Source organism: Pangasianodon hypophthalmus, chromosome 5 (assembly GCF_027358585.1).
Source record: "Pangasianodon hypophthalmus isolate fPanHyp1 chromosome 5, fPanHyp1.pri, whole genome shotgun sequence".
Classification (NCBI taxonomy): domain Eukaryota; kingdom Metazoa; phylum Chordata; class Actinopteri; order Siluriformes; family Pangasiidae; genus Pangasianodon; species Pangasianodon hypophthalmus.
In genome coordinates this window covers 24,937,623-24,953,586 of record NC_069714.1, presented here as the reverse complement: position 1 = coordinate 24,953,586, position 15,964 = coordinate 24,937,623, and the positions used below count along the sequence as shown (strand labels likewise).

The 15,964-nt window shown below is 38.1% G+C and overlaps 1 protein-coding gene across 1 annotated transcript; it reads right to left on the bottom strand.

The window, feature by feature from the left end:
* Positions 1 to 1,942: 1,942 nt before the first annotated feature.
* On the bottom strand, positions 1,943 to 10,681 carry LOC117596663 (nectin-3). Its single transcript, XM_053233859.1, has 7 exons — positions 10,584 to 10,681; positions 6,158 to 6,499; positions 4,111 to 4,416; positions 3,766 to 3,874; positions 2,597 to 2,733; positions 2,071 to 2,182; positions 1,943 to 1,973 (listed from the first exon to the last, which is right to left on the bottom strand). Exons 1-7 carry the CDS (start codon positions 10,639 to 10,641, stop codon positions 1,943 to 1,945), a joined length of 1,095 nt encoding a protein of 364 aa, XP_053089834.1. The 5' UTR covers positions 10,642 to 10,681.
* Positions 10,682 to 15,964: the final 5,283 nt, after the last annotated feature.

Here is a 15,964-nt window from a genome sequence, read left to right as displayed (position 1 = left end):
CCCATTTCAATGCGTACTCGGCTTCCACCCCCCTCTTTTCCCACGGACTGCGAAACCATTGGTTCCAGGAGAGCGAGAGGGTCTGGGAAGCAGCTCATCACCACCTGCAGCGGGCAGTGCGCCGTCAGAAAGTCCACGCTGATGCTCAGAGGAGTGAAACGCCCAACTTCCAAAAAGTTTGCGCCTGCCCTGCAAAAAGCTAAGTCCCAGATTCATTGGTCCCTTCCCCATAGTGCAACAGATAAACCCTGTCACATATCGGTTACAACTTCCCCCCTCAATACAAAATTCATCCTGCTTTCCATGTCTCTCTTCTCAAACCCTATCACCCTCCTATTTCTGATTCCTCCACAGAGCCTGATCCTGTGAACGATCCTCCTCTTCCGATGATCCTGGATGACCAGCTAGTATATGCCATCAGAGAAATACTGAGAAATTTGTGTTAGGTTCTCACCTTTGTCTCCGAGTCGGGTATATCCTGAGAATTATACTGATGGATAATATGTGCATTTTGTTATTTTCTTCAACCAGAGCATCCTTGGGTGAAAATATGAAATATGAAATGCTGAGTGACTATATCACAAGCTCTTCTTCTCATGGTCCCTTTAAATATTACACTTTGATAATGTTTTTCTGAGTTGGGAATAATTTAATCTCATTAAAAAACTAACGTAGCGAGATTAACAAGCTGAATGTGCTGATCAGACACATGCTTTTTGCTGTTATGGTCAAGTTAACTGCTTATAGCATGTGCATAACTTTGGATAGGATTACATGTAACCTGCATATACATGAAGACTACACACTGCCCAGTTTAGGATACATATAAAGAGTTTATTCGGAATCTGTAATCGGAATTAATTACCTTGGTTTGGTGAAATCAAAATTGCGTGTAAAAAATAGCCAGTAATTTCCACGCCACGTGGTAGAACCTACCCCATGTGGTGACACCCACTCCATGCAGTGACTGCCACTCTACCCAGTTACCGCCACACCACATAGTGATGTCCACTCTATGCAGAGACACCCACTCTACGCCGTGACACCCACTCCACGCAGTGACGTCCACTCCCTGGGTGACACCCACGGTGGCACACATGATGGATGTATTCATAAAATGTTGTAAACTAGTTATATTATTAATCATCTAAACCAATCATTTATTTAGCTCTCTGTTCTCTGTGCTTGGGTAATATTTGTGATTCCTACGTGCACCAGGCAAAGGTTCATTTGTCTTTCTCTGTTGCTGTTTTTCTGTCCAATAAAAGAAATAGTTTTACGAGAACATTCTCAGTCCTGCACACCTCTCAGCCAACTTGTACTTTTGCTTTTTGTTTCATTTAATTAATGTGCCATGTGAAATGAAAACAAACTAAATAGCATACAAACCAAACATAGCAATTTCATTCAGATTTAGACAACTTGAAACAGCAAATCAACAAAGCGATAATGACAAGGACAAAAAGCTAGTTGATTACAGGGACAAAAAAGTTTTAATTGACTTTGACACAAAAAAAAAAGACTTCAACCACACCCCAAAAGTGATGTTGGTGATGTCCTCTTAGTTCTGATTGCAGGGATCTTTAAGAGCTGCTTGTAGTTCTGTTGGAAATCATGTTCCTGACGGCAGACAAGTCAACAGAACCATATGACGTTATGGCCACCTTTAATAACGATATGTAGCGAGAGGGAGACCCAAACTGGATTGTTATGTTACAAAACCTATGGGACCATTTGGTTTCCTCTTAAGTTCCTGGAAAGAAGGAGACTGTAAGAAGAATAAGCCCCTCCACCATGGCAAGGTATGGTCCCAGTACAGAGGTCTGAACCACCCATACATCAACTCTCCTAGAAAAAAGTAAACATCTTGGATTTAATCACTAACACGATAAGTGAGCAAAACAAAACCATGGGGATTTAAATAAAGGATTTCACACTGACCTCATGAAGATACAGTGGGCACAGGATCATGACTAATACAATAAAATAAAATAATCAACTCACTTATAAAACTCTTTATATGCTTATAATCTGCTCTCAATACTAGATTGGTAAAATGACTAAACTCACCACAGTCTTTTTGTAATGTGTTGATGCAAATTAAATTTCCAAATGAGAAAACCACAAACACCAGCAAGGAGGGCTATGATGAACAGAGTCCAGCAAGCTGTGGATTCTGTCGCTGCAATGAGATAGTATTACAGTTAGCTCACACTTCATCTGGATTTGTAAGACTTATCTCAGACAGAAGCCCTGGTGGAAACTGTTTAATGTCACTGAGGCCAACATCCTTATCTACCTCCTTATCTATCTAAGAAGGTTAAATGTTATATAAATCACACAGTACAGAGCATATTAAGTGGAAGTGACCATTTTTAGTTTTCTTTTGACCCTGCACTCCAGTATACTTGACTAAACTGGAACATTAAGACTAAGAAATTGAATAAATGTAGGCTGATGACTTGTGTATCTATTAAACTGTACATCAATTAAGTGAACCACATATTATGTGAATATGCACAATGGATTCAACTAACTTGCAAGTAAGAACATTTATTCACTGTTCCAGTGAACAACAGATCATATATATACTCACATGCAACATGCACGTAGAGGGAACCTACAGCTTTCCCGTATTGGTTAGACACCACACAATAGTAAAGGCCGTTACTGTCAGGGGTCAGCTGACAGCTATTAACACTGCTGGAAAGAAGCTCCTTCCCTGGAAAGTGTCTAAAAGGGAATTTATCTGTTAACTAATGTTAAAAGTTTATGTTTGATTGTCTTCACACCATACTACAAACTGCCTTCAAATTGCTTATTTTGCTTTAACTAATAACATTTGCAATGTCTCAAGGCATGTATTAGCATTTAAACCGTTTTGTTCTATTGTTAAATTCTATTAAGGCAAAGGTAATGCTAATAGGCTATGTACTGCTGACACACCCTTCACAAATACAGTATATCACGCAAAATATCACCATGATCTGGGTTTTAAAAAAGCATTGTGAACGGGCTATTTTCACACACGCAGGTTTCTTCTGCTTGCAGTAGCCTTCATAGAGTAATTTTAGTTCTGCTAAAACAACAACAGTTTATGAGAAGTGTTACAGAAAAACTGTGAACTGCAGTTGAATCATAGAAACAGCTTGGAGTGCAAGTGCAAGTAGAGTTTAGGGGCAAATAAACTAAAACTACAGCGAGTAGAAATTTTTCAACTGTTTGAACGAAGCCAATCTGACAGACTCTCAATCTAAGTGCCAGAGTTTAGCCTCATGTTTGTGTGGCTCTTCATTCCTGCTAACCAAACAGTATCATCAAGCTCAGTCTACCACCTCACTGTTGACTACATTTAACACTGAACAAACAAAAACACTCCTCATTCTCACTATGAGTGTTAACTCAGTTCTCAATCAACTAGAAATACAGAGAGCTAACACTGGTTTATTTGTAACACTACATCAGCCACTGGAGAGACAGAGAACAGAGTGGTCTGTCTGTACAAGTTTATACTGAGTTCAGACCAAATTATTAACACAGATTACATTATTATATTATTAACATACTGTTTCAAAATAACATTAGGATAAACTCAGAATCTAACAATATAATAATATTGTCTCCACAGGTTCCACATTTATCATTTAAAAGATGAACAGGTACAGCTATGTTGTTAAATTTGATAAGCCATATAATATGGCTCATGTAAATATATAAACTGCAGCCTTTTATGGTAAACATACACGGAAGATTCAGCTCTATTACCTGCTCCAGATGAAGTTTGTTGGTTTTGGATTAGCATCTGTTTCACACTGAAATTCAAGTGCTTTCCCTTGATCACCTGCTGAATTAATGTAAACCACCTCAGGAGGATCTGGGAGAAAGAGTAAAAAGAAAAATCAAAACTGTACACAATGTAATGTTCTGTGAAACAGAATTAAGTATAATGTTGACAATTGCCAGTAGGGCAAAAAAGTACATAGCCATTTTGCTAAGACAAACTGTACTGTGTTGAACTGTGCTTTAAAGGAAAAATCCACCCTGAGCCACTTGCATATTAATCTTTATATAATCTGGTCATAAACGTCTGCTTAAAAATGAGAAACTTACAGTGAATGATCAATGTGTAATTCAGTTCCAGTTTCCCCTTTAGGCCAGGGTGTGTGACCAAACACTGAACCTTCTTCTGGTTTAGATCTTTGGATGCTACACCAATCAGGCTGCTTTTAACAGTGAACCTTCCTTCAGAGTCCACAGTGACATTACTTTGTACTTTGACAGAGTCACTTAAAGCACCCAGACTCCACAACACTTCTGCTGCAGGCTTTGCATTGGCTGCAGTGCAGGTTGCTAAAATCGCCTCAGCGTCACCAGCAACACAAGGCACATTCGTGCTTACACTGACAACAGGAGGAACTAAAAACAAACAAAAACATTAACAAGCATATAAACAGCATCAGTAATATTGTTTAAGAAAACCACATTCAATAATGGGTATTATTAATATGCATGTCAGGCCCTGATCACTCATATGATTTAGCACAGGTTTTGTTAATTGAACGGTGAAGGCATTGTAGACCTCATCGCTACCAGTGACTGTGGAGTTTAAATTGGACTTTAGTGCAATGTACTTCTGCATCCCTTTTGAATTCTGCATGGCTGAAAAGTCTGTGGTTACAAACACAAATGCAAAAATCATTGGATGCCAAGGTTCTCAAGGTGCTCAAGTAATCAAATCAGTGTTAATCTATAACTGTCTGCGTTCAACAGCATGAGTGTTTAAGAACAGGTTTTTTTTTTTGTATTTTCACTAGGATCAGCCATTTAAAATATTTAGGCAACAGCAATTTCAAATCATGTGAATTGATCATGAACTTTAGTCAGTAGAACACAATAGACTTTAACCCCAACTATGTGATTAGTGATTCTCTCTTTCAATTTGAAAACTGCATTATTCACTCACTAAACAGAACCTATAAGAATCATTAGAAATAAAAATGCTCAAAATGCACAAATCACAATTTACCATGACTGAATAAAATATACTGGTACTATGTGTTAAAATCGTGATTTGAATTTATCATGTCACATACAGGCAGGTGTAAAAAGAACACTGTATGCTGTTATGTACCAATACATATTTCTGACACAAGTACTTCTCTTACCCTTTACTCTATATGACTGCATACTGTAATGATTTATAATCGCACTACCGGGTTTCACCCAGAAGACGATGGGCTCCCTTTTGAGCCTGGTTCCTCTCAAATTTTCTTCATGTCATCTCAGGGAATTTTTATTGCCACTGCCTTGCTCATCAGGAATCCAAAACTACATCTGGATTTTTGTAAAGCTGCTTTGTTAAAAGCGCTATACAAATAAAACTGAAGTGAATTTGCACCTCATTTTTCTAAATTTGACACAGACCACCAGTGCTTAAGAACAAAGTAAAATGAATAATTAAATGTATCTGATTTACTTTATATTACTATTAATAAACAATATGATACATTGAATCGTTATGACCCTAGTTAATATTTTTTTTATCATATGTGAATTTGAGAAATGTATTATTGGTGGACCTTGTAGGACTAAAATATAAAATGTTTTCTTAGTCCACTGCTCTCCTATGACCAAGGATGAAAATAGGGCCCTGAAAATAATCAGCAATAAAACAAGTTAATTTAGTAGAGCATTTCTCAACTATAGTCATGGAATCACGCTTTAATACACAGTTTATTGTGTACCAACAGTCCAGAGTTCTCATTTATGAACAACATGTGAAAATTCTTTTTCATTTGTTCCGTCAGAACGAATGGGAATACATGCTGGAATTCATGATGTGAATGAACTGAAGCAGTTTGCTGACTAGATTTTTGGACAATAATAAGTGATAATTGTTGGAATGTAGCAGTTTGTTCCTGTGCACCAAATTTTCAGCTGGTTGTACTTTATAAACATGAACATCCATGGAGAAGAGTGTGCTCCCTGTTTTATAAATCAGGACTTATTTGGACATGTGGACATCTACAGAACGTTTAACAAATGAAGCCCAAGGACTCAGAGTAGACTTGTAGCTCTGTTATCATTTTAAATAATTTGAAAAGTAAATCTTGCATTGTTCCCTCAAGTTTATCACAACTTCAGTAACAAATCTTACCTAGTACTGTGAGACGAATTTCTGTTTTATACGGTCCACTTGGAAATACGCTGAAGATGCAGGTGTAGATTCCTTCATCTAAAGCAGTAACTTTACTTAGAAGAATTGAGCCGCTGAGTCGCGAGATGTTACCTGTGAATTTTACTCTGTCCCTCAATCCATTTATATGTCCCTCTTTGCCATTTGAAGTGATAGCAAAGAAGTCTGTATTTGTTGCCTTTTCCTTTGTTTGCCTTTGCCATATAACACTTGTTAGAGGCTCTGCTGTCTCAACCAGTTGACAGAATAAAAGTGCATCATCTCCTGCTGCCACAGTCACATCCTGACCAATGACCCTTATGGCTGAAAAAAAAAGAACATGAAAAAAAAAACAGAAAATAATAATTTGAATAAGGTGCTTAGGATGGTGTTGCTCTCCTCCAGAGAGCTAACTGCGTATTGTGCACGTCTACTATGGACCAACCAGCCTTCAGGTGAATGCTGATTGGTTGGTGGAGAAGAGTCTGGTTGCGTACCCTGTAAGATTTACCTTTCTTCTGGGAGTTTTATCAAAGGTTTCAGAGTAATATTATTCCAAAATAAATCTCATATGTAAACAATAAAGTATAAACAATAAGGTTTTCTTTTAATACATAGTGCTTTCATCTAGTATTCTATAGGCTGGGTCTAAATTTGCTCAATACTCCTTCTTGAAAGTGTAGTCCATGCCAGAAATGGATGAAAAAAAAATCTGTTAAAAATACTATCATATTATTCTATTACATAGTGGGTTCAGAAATTAGCACATTTTACTGTGTTATAGGTTTAATTTAGGGGTGTACAATATGATGATATTAGATCGCGAACGATTAAAATCTCTCCACGAACTGCCTTTACAGAGAGATTGTTAGTATCGTGCTGAAGTGCACATTCTCTACTCTACTCTACTCTACTCTAGCGGCTCTTCTCTACTCTACTCTACTCCAGCAGCTCTCCTCTACTCCACTCCAGCGGCTCTTCTCTACTCCACTCCAGCGGCTCTTCTCTACACTACTCTACTCCAGCGGCTCTTCTCTACTCTACTCTACTCCAGCGGCTCTTCTCTTCTCTTCTCTTCTCTACTCTACTCTACTCTACTCTACTCTACTCCAGCAGCTCTTCTCTGCTCTACTCTACTCTACTCCAGCAGCTCTGCTCTGCTCTACTCTACTCTACTCCAGCAGCTCTCCGTGTTGTAAACAGAGCCTGATCACGTGACCTGTGCTCCTGTGTTCATTTTATTGCTGCCCAGATGTGAGAAAAAAATATTATCGACATCCCCCTGATAAACGAATCCAGCTCAGGGCTTATGGCAACAGATATAACTGAGACTGAGGTGGTTAGTTTAATAGGTTGTTTAGCTAATCAACATCGGTTGAGTAATACTGCATTCAAAATGTAAAATGGCATATTCACAGTCACTCAGTACCAGGAAAAGGACAGTTGACAGTGAAAACATCTCATTTAAAGAAGAATGAACTGAAAAATATGCGTTCATTCTCCCTGAGAGAAGAGCAAAGCCAAAGTGCTTAATTTGAAATTAAGTATGCAAATTTCGAACAAAAATACTCAGAGGTAATGAACACAGAGGTAAGAACCACAAAAATATATAAACCAGCTAAATTCATTATATCAATGATTAAACAATGCCACAGCAAGAGCGAGCAACGGAGGCTTCACTTAGAGTTATATGGGCCTTGGGCAAACACGAGAAACCTTTGTCTGATGCTGAAATAATAAGTGTGTGAGCGAAGTGATGGATGCCATAGTTACCCGAAAACAAAACAATGAAATAACACACTAAACCCGGATATAGTAAATAAAACACACTAAACCCGGATATAGTTGATAAAACACAATAAACCCAGATTGCCCAGTTGCAATCAAGCGACACTAATGCAAATATGCCCTGCTTTTATGAGCTCACTTTGGTGGACTCCCCACCCAAGTTACTACAGTTCATAACTAAGAGGTGCAGTAAAGCCAAGAGAAAATTCAAAATGTTATACAACAGAATAACTTAGTCTATTCAGTGAAACACAAACCAACCTGCTTCAGGTTTGAGTTTCACGCTCCCATACAATCACACTTTTGTTTACAGTTTAATGTTATATCTGATATAAACATCTCCTGACACATCTTGTGATTGGGGCTGGGTCCTCAAAGGCATTGGATTGTAGCTTCAATAGGATGGGTTTACCAGGGGGTAACATTACACCTGTCGAAATTATACTCCCCTCCCTAACACAGGTGGCATTTTGCCCCAGGCCCCCGTTAATTTCCGACCCTGTATCAGATGTATTTAATATTTTCTTTAAAAATCATATGGCAGCTGTGGGGGGCTTCTTGGGGTAAGGTTGCCAGTTTTATAAAACTACATTTCATATTTCCAGGGCACATATTTCATATACATATTTGAAAATCAATTAGTATTTTGTGAATATATATCTTATATTATTCTCTTTTTGCTTCGGGTTATAGTTTATAGCCTATAGACTTACGTTATAGCCTACCTGTTTTTATATATAAACAGTATATATATATATATAAATACATAAACAGACATACATGTACATATATATATATATATATATATATATATATATATATATATATATATATATATATATATATAGATACAGATCAGCCATAACATTAAGACCACTGACAGGGAATAAAATTAATGATCTCATTACACCGGCACCTGTCAAGGGGTGGGATATATTAGGCAGCAAGTGAACAGTCAGTTCTCAAAGCTGATGTGTTAGAAGTAGGAAAAATGAGCAAGCGTAAGGATCTGAGCAACGTTGACAAGGGCCTGATTGTGATGGCTAGATGACTGGGTCAGAGCATCTCCAAAATGGCAGACCTTGTGCGTTGTGCCCTGTATGCAGTGGTTAGTACCTACCAATAGTGGTCCAAGGAAGGACAACCATTGAACCGGAGACAGGGTCATGGATGGCCAAGGCTCACTGATGCACGTGGGGAGCGAAGGCTAGCCCATCTGGTCTGATCCCATAGAACAGCTACTGTAGCACAATTGCTGAAAGATGGCTATGATAGAAAGGTGTCAGGACACACAATGCACTGCAGCTTGCTGCGTATGTGGTTGCATAGCTGCAGACCGGTCAGAGTGCACATGCTGACCTCTGTCCACTGCCAGAAGCGCCTACAATTGGCACATGAGCATCAGAACTGGACTGTGGGCAATGGAAGAAGGTGGCCTGGTCTGATGAATCACATTTTCTTTTACATCATGTGGATGCCTGGGTGTGTGTGCATCGTTTACCTGGAGAAGAGATGGCACTAGGATGCGCTATGGGAAGATGCTCTGGGCAATGTTCTGCTGGGAAACCTTGGGTCCTGGCATTCATGTGGATGTTACTTTGACATGTACTACCTACCTAAACATTGTTGCAGACCAAGTACATCCCTTCATGGCAACGGTATTCCCTAATGGCAGTGGCCTCTTCCAGCAGGATAATGCGCCCTGACACACTGCAAAAATTGGTCAGGAATGGTTTGAGAAACATGACAACGCATTCAAGGTGTTGACTCAGCCTCCAAATTCCCCAGATCTCAATCTGATCAAGCATCTGTGGAATATGCTGACAGACAAGTCCGATCCATGGAGCCATAAAGGATCTGCTGCTAATGTCTTGGTGTCATATACCACAGCACACCTTCAGAGGTCTTGTGGAGTCCGTGGCGGGTCAGAGCTGTTTAGGCAGGTGATTTTAATGTCATGGCTGATCAGTGTACATGTGCAAAGCCTCCATACATAGGGGAAATTAGCACTTTTTTTTTTTTTTTTTTAGCAAAATGTCTTCCAAAATACTTTCATATTTAGTTTATATATATATGTATATATATATATATATATATATATATATATATATATATATATATATATATATATATATAACTAAGTATGAAGGTTATGAAGCCACAAGGTTATGAAGGACTTTAACAGGAAACACTGCAAGCTCATCACACACCACACTGTGAGTCAAACTCCGTGTGTGTTTACAAAGAAATGACAATCATGTAGAGAATGTTTTGTAAATAAACTTACATTTTGCTAAAAAGTGTTAATTTCCCCTATGTATGGAGACTTTTAGCACACCCTGTATAATGGCACAGATTAGGAGAAGCTATTACCTGAACTAAATCATTTAGATTAGCTTTATCAGAGGAAGGATATTATAAAGACACTGCATATTATTACGGTAACATTACCAGATATTACGGTGACCATTTTCTGACTTGTTATTTTGATCATAATTTGCTGTTTTGTTTTTGGATTTGTTATTTTGTTTTCAGATTTATGATTTGTTTTGCACTTCTCGGCCATCGTAAGATATGAAATGTTATAACGGCTGGCTGTATAAACAGAAAGAGCTCCTACCTCCGATTTCAGCAGCAAATAAAACCGCCACACAAACCAGCCCATGCCACATGTCCATCACTGTCCTTCATCCAGCAACAAGCAGCTTCGTCTGCTCAGTCTCCTGCCTATTGTGACAAAGCTATAAGTACCCAAGTACTCTGGTATGCCATCTGGACAATGTCCGCCCACTTCTACGTTTATTGGTTCATGATACAGTAGAGAAATGTGATGCTTTTACAGCTTATTGGTGACTAGTGTGTCTAGTGTAACTTTATCCATGATCACGTCCCTGAACCACCTGTATAAAGGGTCAAATATGCAGAATCGCCAGCTGTTAAAATAATTTCCTTCAGGATCACTGAGAGGATGCCAGGCAGAAGCTATGGAAAAAAAAATAATAAATTGTGGTGTTCTTAAAAAGTGTTACAGTGAACACTTTCCTTAGACATACACTTTCCTTTAAAGTGTTATAGCTACCAATATAAATATTGTTTTGACTAGATTTTAGATTAGATTTTACATTTTACATTTATGGCATTTGGCAGAAAAACCTGAAATATTGTTGTCATAGCTGTGTGTTCTGCCACTGCAAAGAAATATTTAGTAATATGTAGCTCCAACACAAGTGGATGAACAATACAGTATATTTGATAAAGAGATAACAACTACTACTATGTAGATATAACAGCTTAAGAGAAAAGTAAAAATACCTGCTGCCCCCTGTTGAAAAAAAAATAAAATAAAAAAGTACACACATTTGTAATTATTAGTTCTTAATGAATGTATGTGCAAAATGAATTTATCAGCTTCATCTGACTCTCCCTGAAGACAAGAGATAGGTACACTGGTAGGTACAATGCGGAGTAACGGTTAATGTAGAAAGCAAACATGCAAACAGCTACATACACTTGCAGAGTGAAGTTATCTAGTATAAGAGCACACCACCTCCTGATCAAGGGCATGTCGTCCTGAAAAATAAAAAAGAAATTAATTAATTTATCTAATAACCATGGAGGCCTGTTCAATATTTAACTTGAAAGATGTAATGTAATGAGGTAAAGACATACCTCTCTAAAATCAAATCTAAGCCCCAAAGCCATACACAGAGTGTACTGTTAGAATCCACAAAGAATGAGAAAATGAGCAGGTTATAACCACTGAATTACAATAATTATATTCTAAATTAACCTACAATCAGTACGTACAATATGCAGTTGTTCCCACCTATCTGCTTCGAGATTGCCTGTTAGGTTTGGATTAAAACACAAGCTCGTAGGTTTACCTCCACAGGTTCCCATCACATCAGTTACTGTGAATGTTATACTTTGTATAATGAAATAAACTTTTGCATTTGAATGAAATATTTTTGTTCAAAAGTAATCACAGTTTTCTTTGTCCACTTTCAGCTGACAATGAGCTTTACAAAGCTCCTGTGAAGAAAAAATTATGCCCATTTTTTTAAAGAATTTTGTCCTCTGAAAGTCAATTAATCTATTTATATCTCATTTGCAAACAAGTGTCATATCTGTGCTCATCAATGCATAGCTGTGAATGTAAAAAACATTTTAGTGAACACAAAATAAAAGTTCACGAACACACAAAATTTGGGAAAAAAGATTATAGTATAAAACAGAACCACTGTAATCTCTGAACCCATTGAGACCATTTCTAAAACCTGAATGTGTCAATGTATGGTCCAAATGCTGCTCGTTGCATAGGATCGAGAAAATACATTTCTCTTGTCTTCGGTTGCATAATCTGTAAAACGCACATGTAATGCTTTACACAAACATCTCTGTAATGGTGTCTAAATAACTAATGGTAATACTTATTGACCGTAATGTACTACTACACTATGTGATTCAACAGCACATTGTATAGTACATATTTAAAAAAAAAAAAAAAAAAAAGAAATTATTATTGTTTAAAACCATAGAATTATTGGATATTGCTAAAATTATAATTTAACAATTTCTCTTATGAATTACATTACTTACACATAGCAGCTAGTGTGCAGGTACGCAAGCTGGCACAGCCAAAAATATCTCTCTGGCTGACATTAGCCTAGAATTTATGGAGAAACATTTCATAACTCTGTAGGGATCAGCAACATACACAATGATATCCTGTAACAAGGGAATAATTATCAGATACATACAAATGTATCCTGTTTTCAATAAAAGCTTTGCGACTGCAACCTTACCAGGCAGAATGCGATGTACTCTACAATTCTAAGGCAACAGTTCAAAATCTATATTTTTTAAATTAAATAAATAAATAAGTAAATAAATACTCTCATGATATTTTAATTATAAAAAATGTTATTACTGTTACCGTTGCTTCAGCTTCTTCTGCCAATCCTAAGGAACAAAAATCCGAACGCATCAACACAGATGATCCCACAGAAACAGTATGTTCCTTTGGGTCGTTGTTAGGTTGTTAGAATCCAATACATATGCAACCTGAAAATAAATGACAAAAAAATTACATAAGCATAAACTATGATCAAGTATTAAAATTTTAGCATGACCACTAACAAATGATTGCTATTTTCTAAAGACGTGGTACTGGTTGGTCCCACCCTGCTTTATTTGGGAGCATATCCTTCATTGCCCAGAATGTTCTGTTTGATTTGAAACATGTAAAGCTTGTGGTCACACTGATGTCTGAGTTCTTCACATGGCTACTGGATAGCAACTATGAAAAATTAAAACAAACAAACAAAAAAACTTTCCTCTGTAAGTGGTACATCATCCTCAGCTGAGTCTTGTGAAACATGAAGCTTAGCATACTCTGTATTAAGAACCATGTTTGATGCCCTAGTATAATCACTAAGCTGTTGCTTGGGTGCACAATGAATGGTTTTCTCATCCCTCCTAATGATTAATAAAAAAGTAAAGAAATAAACTTGGTCAAAAGATGTCTGAAAGTGATGCAAGACATGCTTGAATAAAAACCTAGACTCATCATCTCTACTGTAACAGCCTCCCAAACTTCTCAATATCCACATGGCCATCATAGTCTGGTGGAGGGGGGTCGATTTCACTCACTACAAAATAAATAAATAAATATATAAATAAATAAACAAACAAATAAAACTTAGTTCATGAAAATAGGATACACTCAGATTAGACTATTTTCATTATCATCTTATTTTGAGAATTTGCTTTTTAGACAAATTTCATTACTGTCTTTATAATTTTAAGTTTATGGAAATTTTGTTAAGGAAATATTTTTAAAAAGCAAAATCACAGAATACAATGATTTTGTGAATCCATCTGTAAGGAAATTCAGATATAAATAAACATTTAAATATACTACTAAAACTTTTTTATATAAAGTGTATAAACTTAAATTTATGGTAAACATACCAGGCATGTTGAGCCCTTTCCCAGCACTGTCCGCTACATTTGACAATGACGAAATCTAAAAAATTTTGATGTATGCACATTATTACAAACCAAGTGAACATAACAATAACATAATATACCTGTAATAATGAATTAAAACAAATTGTCAGTTTGGAAAAACAAACCTCTGTACTTTATGGCAGCTTCCAAATGTCTGTGCACATGGATCTGTAGCCTGTGAGGAATAGCGTTTCTAATGTTGAAAAATGGGCACTGTTTAAAGGTGGACTTCAGAAAACCTTTATATTCTGTTTTGGTTAAGACAGTATGGTGCTTCACGTTTGCTGTAATAGATGTGGTTAATCAGTAGTGGCTTGGAATCTAACAGTTTCTAAAGTAAAAAAAAACAAAACAAAACAAAGAACAGTCTAGTTTAAAAAGCCGAAAGACACTGAGCTATGCTTAAGCAATTACGCCACAGTCGATTCTTGAACATCATGGTAAACGTTTAAAATATAATTACCTAGCTTCACACCTACAAGTTTGCTCACCTCGTGCAATCATCATGTTCCTCTACTGCTGCAAAATATTAATTTGCTCCCCTAGTTTAAGTGCAAACTACCCCTACTGTATTGGAGTAAAAGGTCAAAGGCGGGGAGAATGAAATAGTATCACCCTGCCCCATCTTCCACACTCTGGGGTTACTCAGCTTCAACTGTCCAGTTTTGGTGAGTCTATGCTCATGATGCTTCAAATTCTTGTTCTTGGCTGACAGTACTTCCTGTCAGCTTAGACCAGTCTGGTCATTCTCCTCTGATCTCTCTCATCAACAAGGTGTCTCAGCTTCCACACACAGGATGTTTTTGGTTTTTCTCACCATTCTGTGTAAACTCTAGAGACTCCTGTGTGTGAAAATCCCAGAAGATCAGCAGTTTCTGAAATACTCAAACCAGCCCATCTAGCTCCAACAACCATGCCACAATTAAAGTCACAGAGATCACATTTTTCCCCCATTCAGATGTATGATGTGAACATTAACTGAAGCTCTTGACCTGTATCTGCTTGATTTTATGCATTGTGCTGCTGCCACATGATTGGCTGATTAGATAACTGCATGAATGTGCAGGTGTACAGGTGTTCCTAATAAAGTGGACGGTGAGTCAACTGGAATAGTGTGAACAGCAATGGACTGAGCACACAGCCCTGGGGAGCCCCAGTGCTCAGTGTGGTGGTGCTGGAGATACTGTTCCCGATCCAGACTGACTGAGGCCTCCTAGTCAAGAAGTCCAGGATCAAGTTGCAAAACAGTTTGGAGGGAAGCATCGTTGTTTCATTTTGCCCCCACTAACATACATATCTCTTCTGTTAATGATTTTAAAAGGACAACTCAATAATAATACAAATAAAATATGTGAATACATGTGATACCAGACAAATTACAACAGACTAAGTGGTTTCTCATTGTGATGGTGGGCTGGCAGCCCATGCACAGAAGAAATTCGATTATGTCGACTATGTCCAAGAGATGCAGGAGCAGATTGACAAGGTGATGCCCCTTGTGTGGGAACACATGGAGGCTGCCCAGCAAGAGCAGAGGAGGGCCTACAACTGTCCCGCTCAGCCACGTGAGTTCCAGCTTGGAGACAAGTTCCTCCTCCTTCTTTCCGATGCCTCCTGCAAATTCCTGGCTCAATGGCAGGGCCCGTTCACAGTCCTCAAGAAGGTGAGCCCTGTCAACTACCGCCTGCAGCAGCCAGGTAAGCGTGTAGACACATAAATATACCACGTGAACCTGCTCAAAAAGTGGGTACTGGCAGGTGGCCTTGAGCCCGGAGGCCAAACCCAAAATGGCCTTCTCCACCTCCCGCAGCAGTACCGGGTCCTCCCCTTTGGCTTGCACAGGGCGCCAGCCACCTTCCAGCGACTGATGAATGTTGTCCTGCAGCCCCATCCCCAGTACGCCGCTGCATACATAGACGACGTGGTTATCCATTCCTCCATCTGGTCCGACCACCTGCACCATCTCAGGGAGGGCCTGGGGGGGCTCCA

Bases quoted from the DNA above. Each gene is read 5' to 3' on its own strand.
- LOC117596663 (XM_053233859.1), bottom strand. From the start codon at position 10,641: ATGGACATGTGGCATGGGCTGGTTTGTGTGGCGGTTTTATTTGCTGCT. The intron at 6,500-10,583 runs GTAGGAGCTCTT...TTTTTTTTTCAG, and splicing joins ATTTGCTGCTGAAATCGGAG to CCATAAGGGTCATTGGTCAG. The intron at 3,875-4,110 runs GTAAGTTTCTCA...TCTTTCTCCCAG, and splicing joins TTACACATTGATCATTCACT to ATCCTCCTGAGGTGGTTTAC.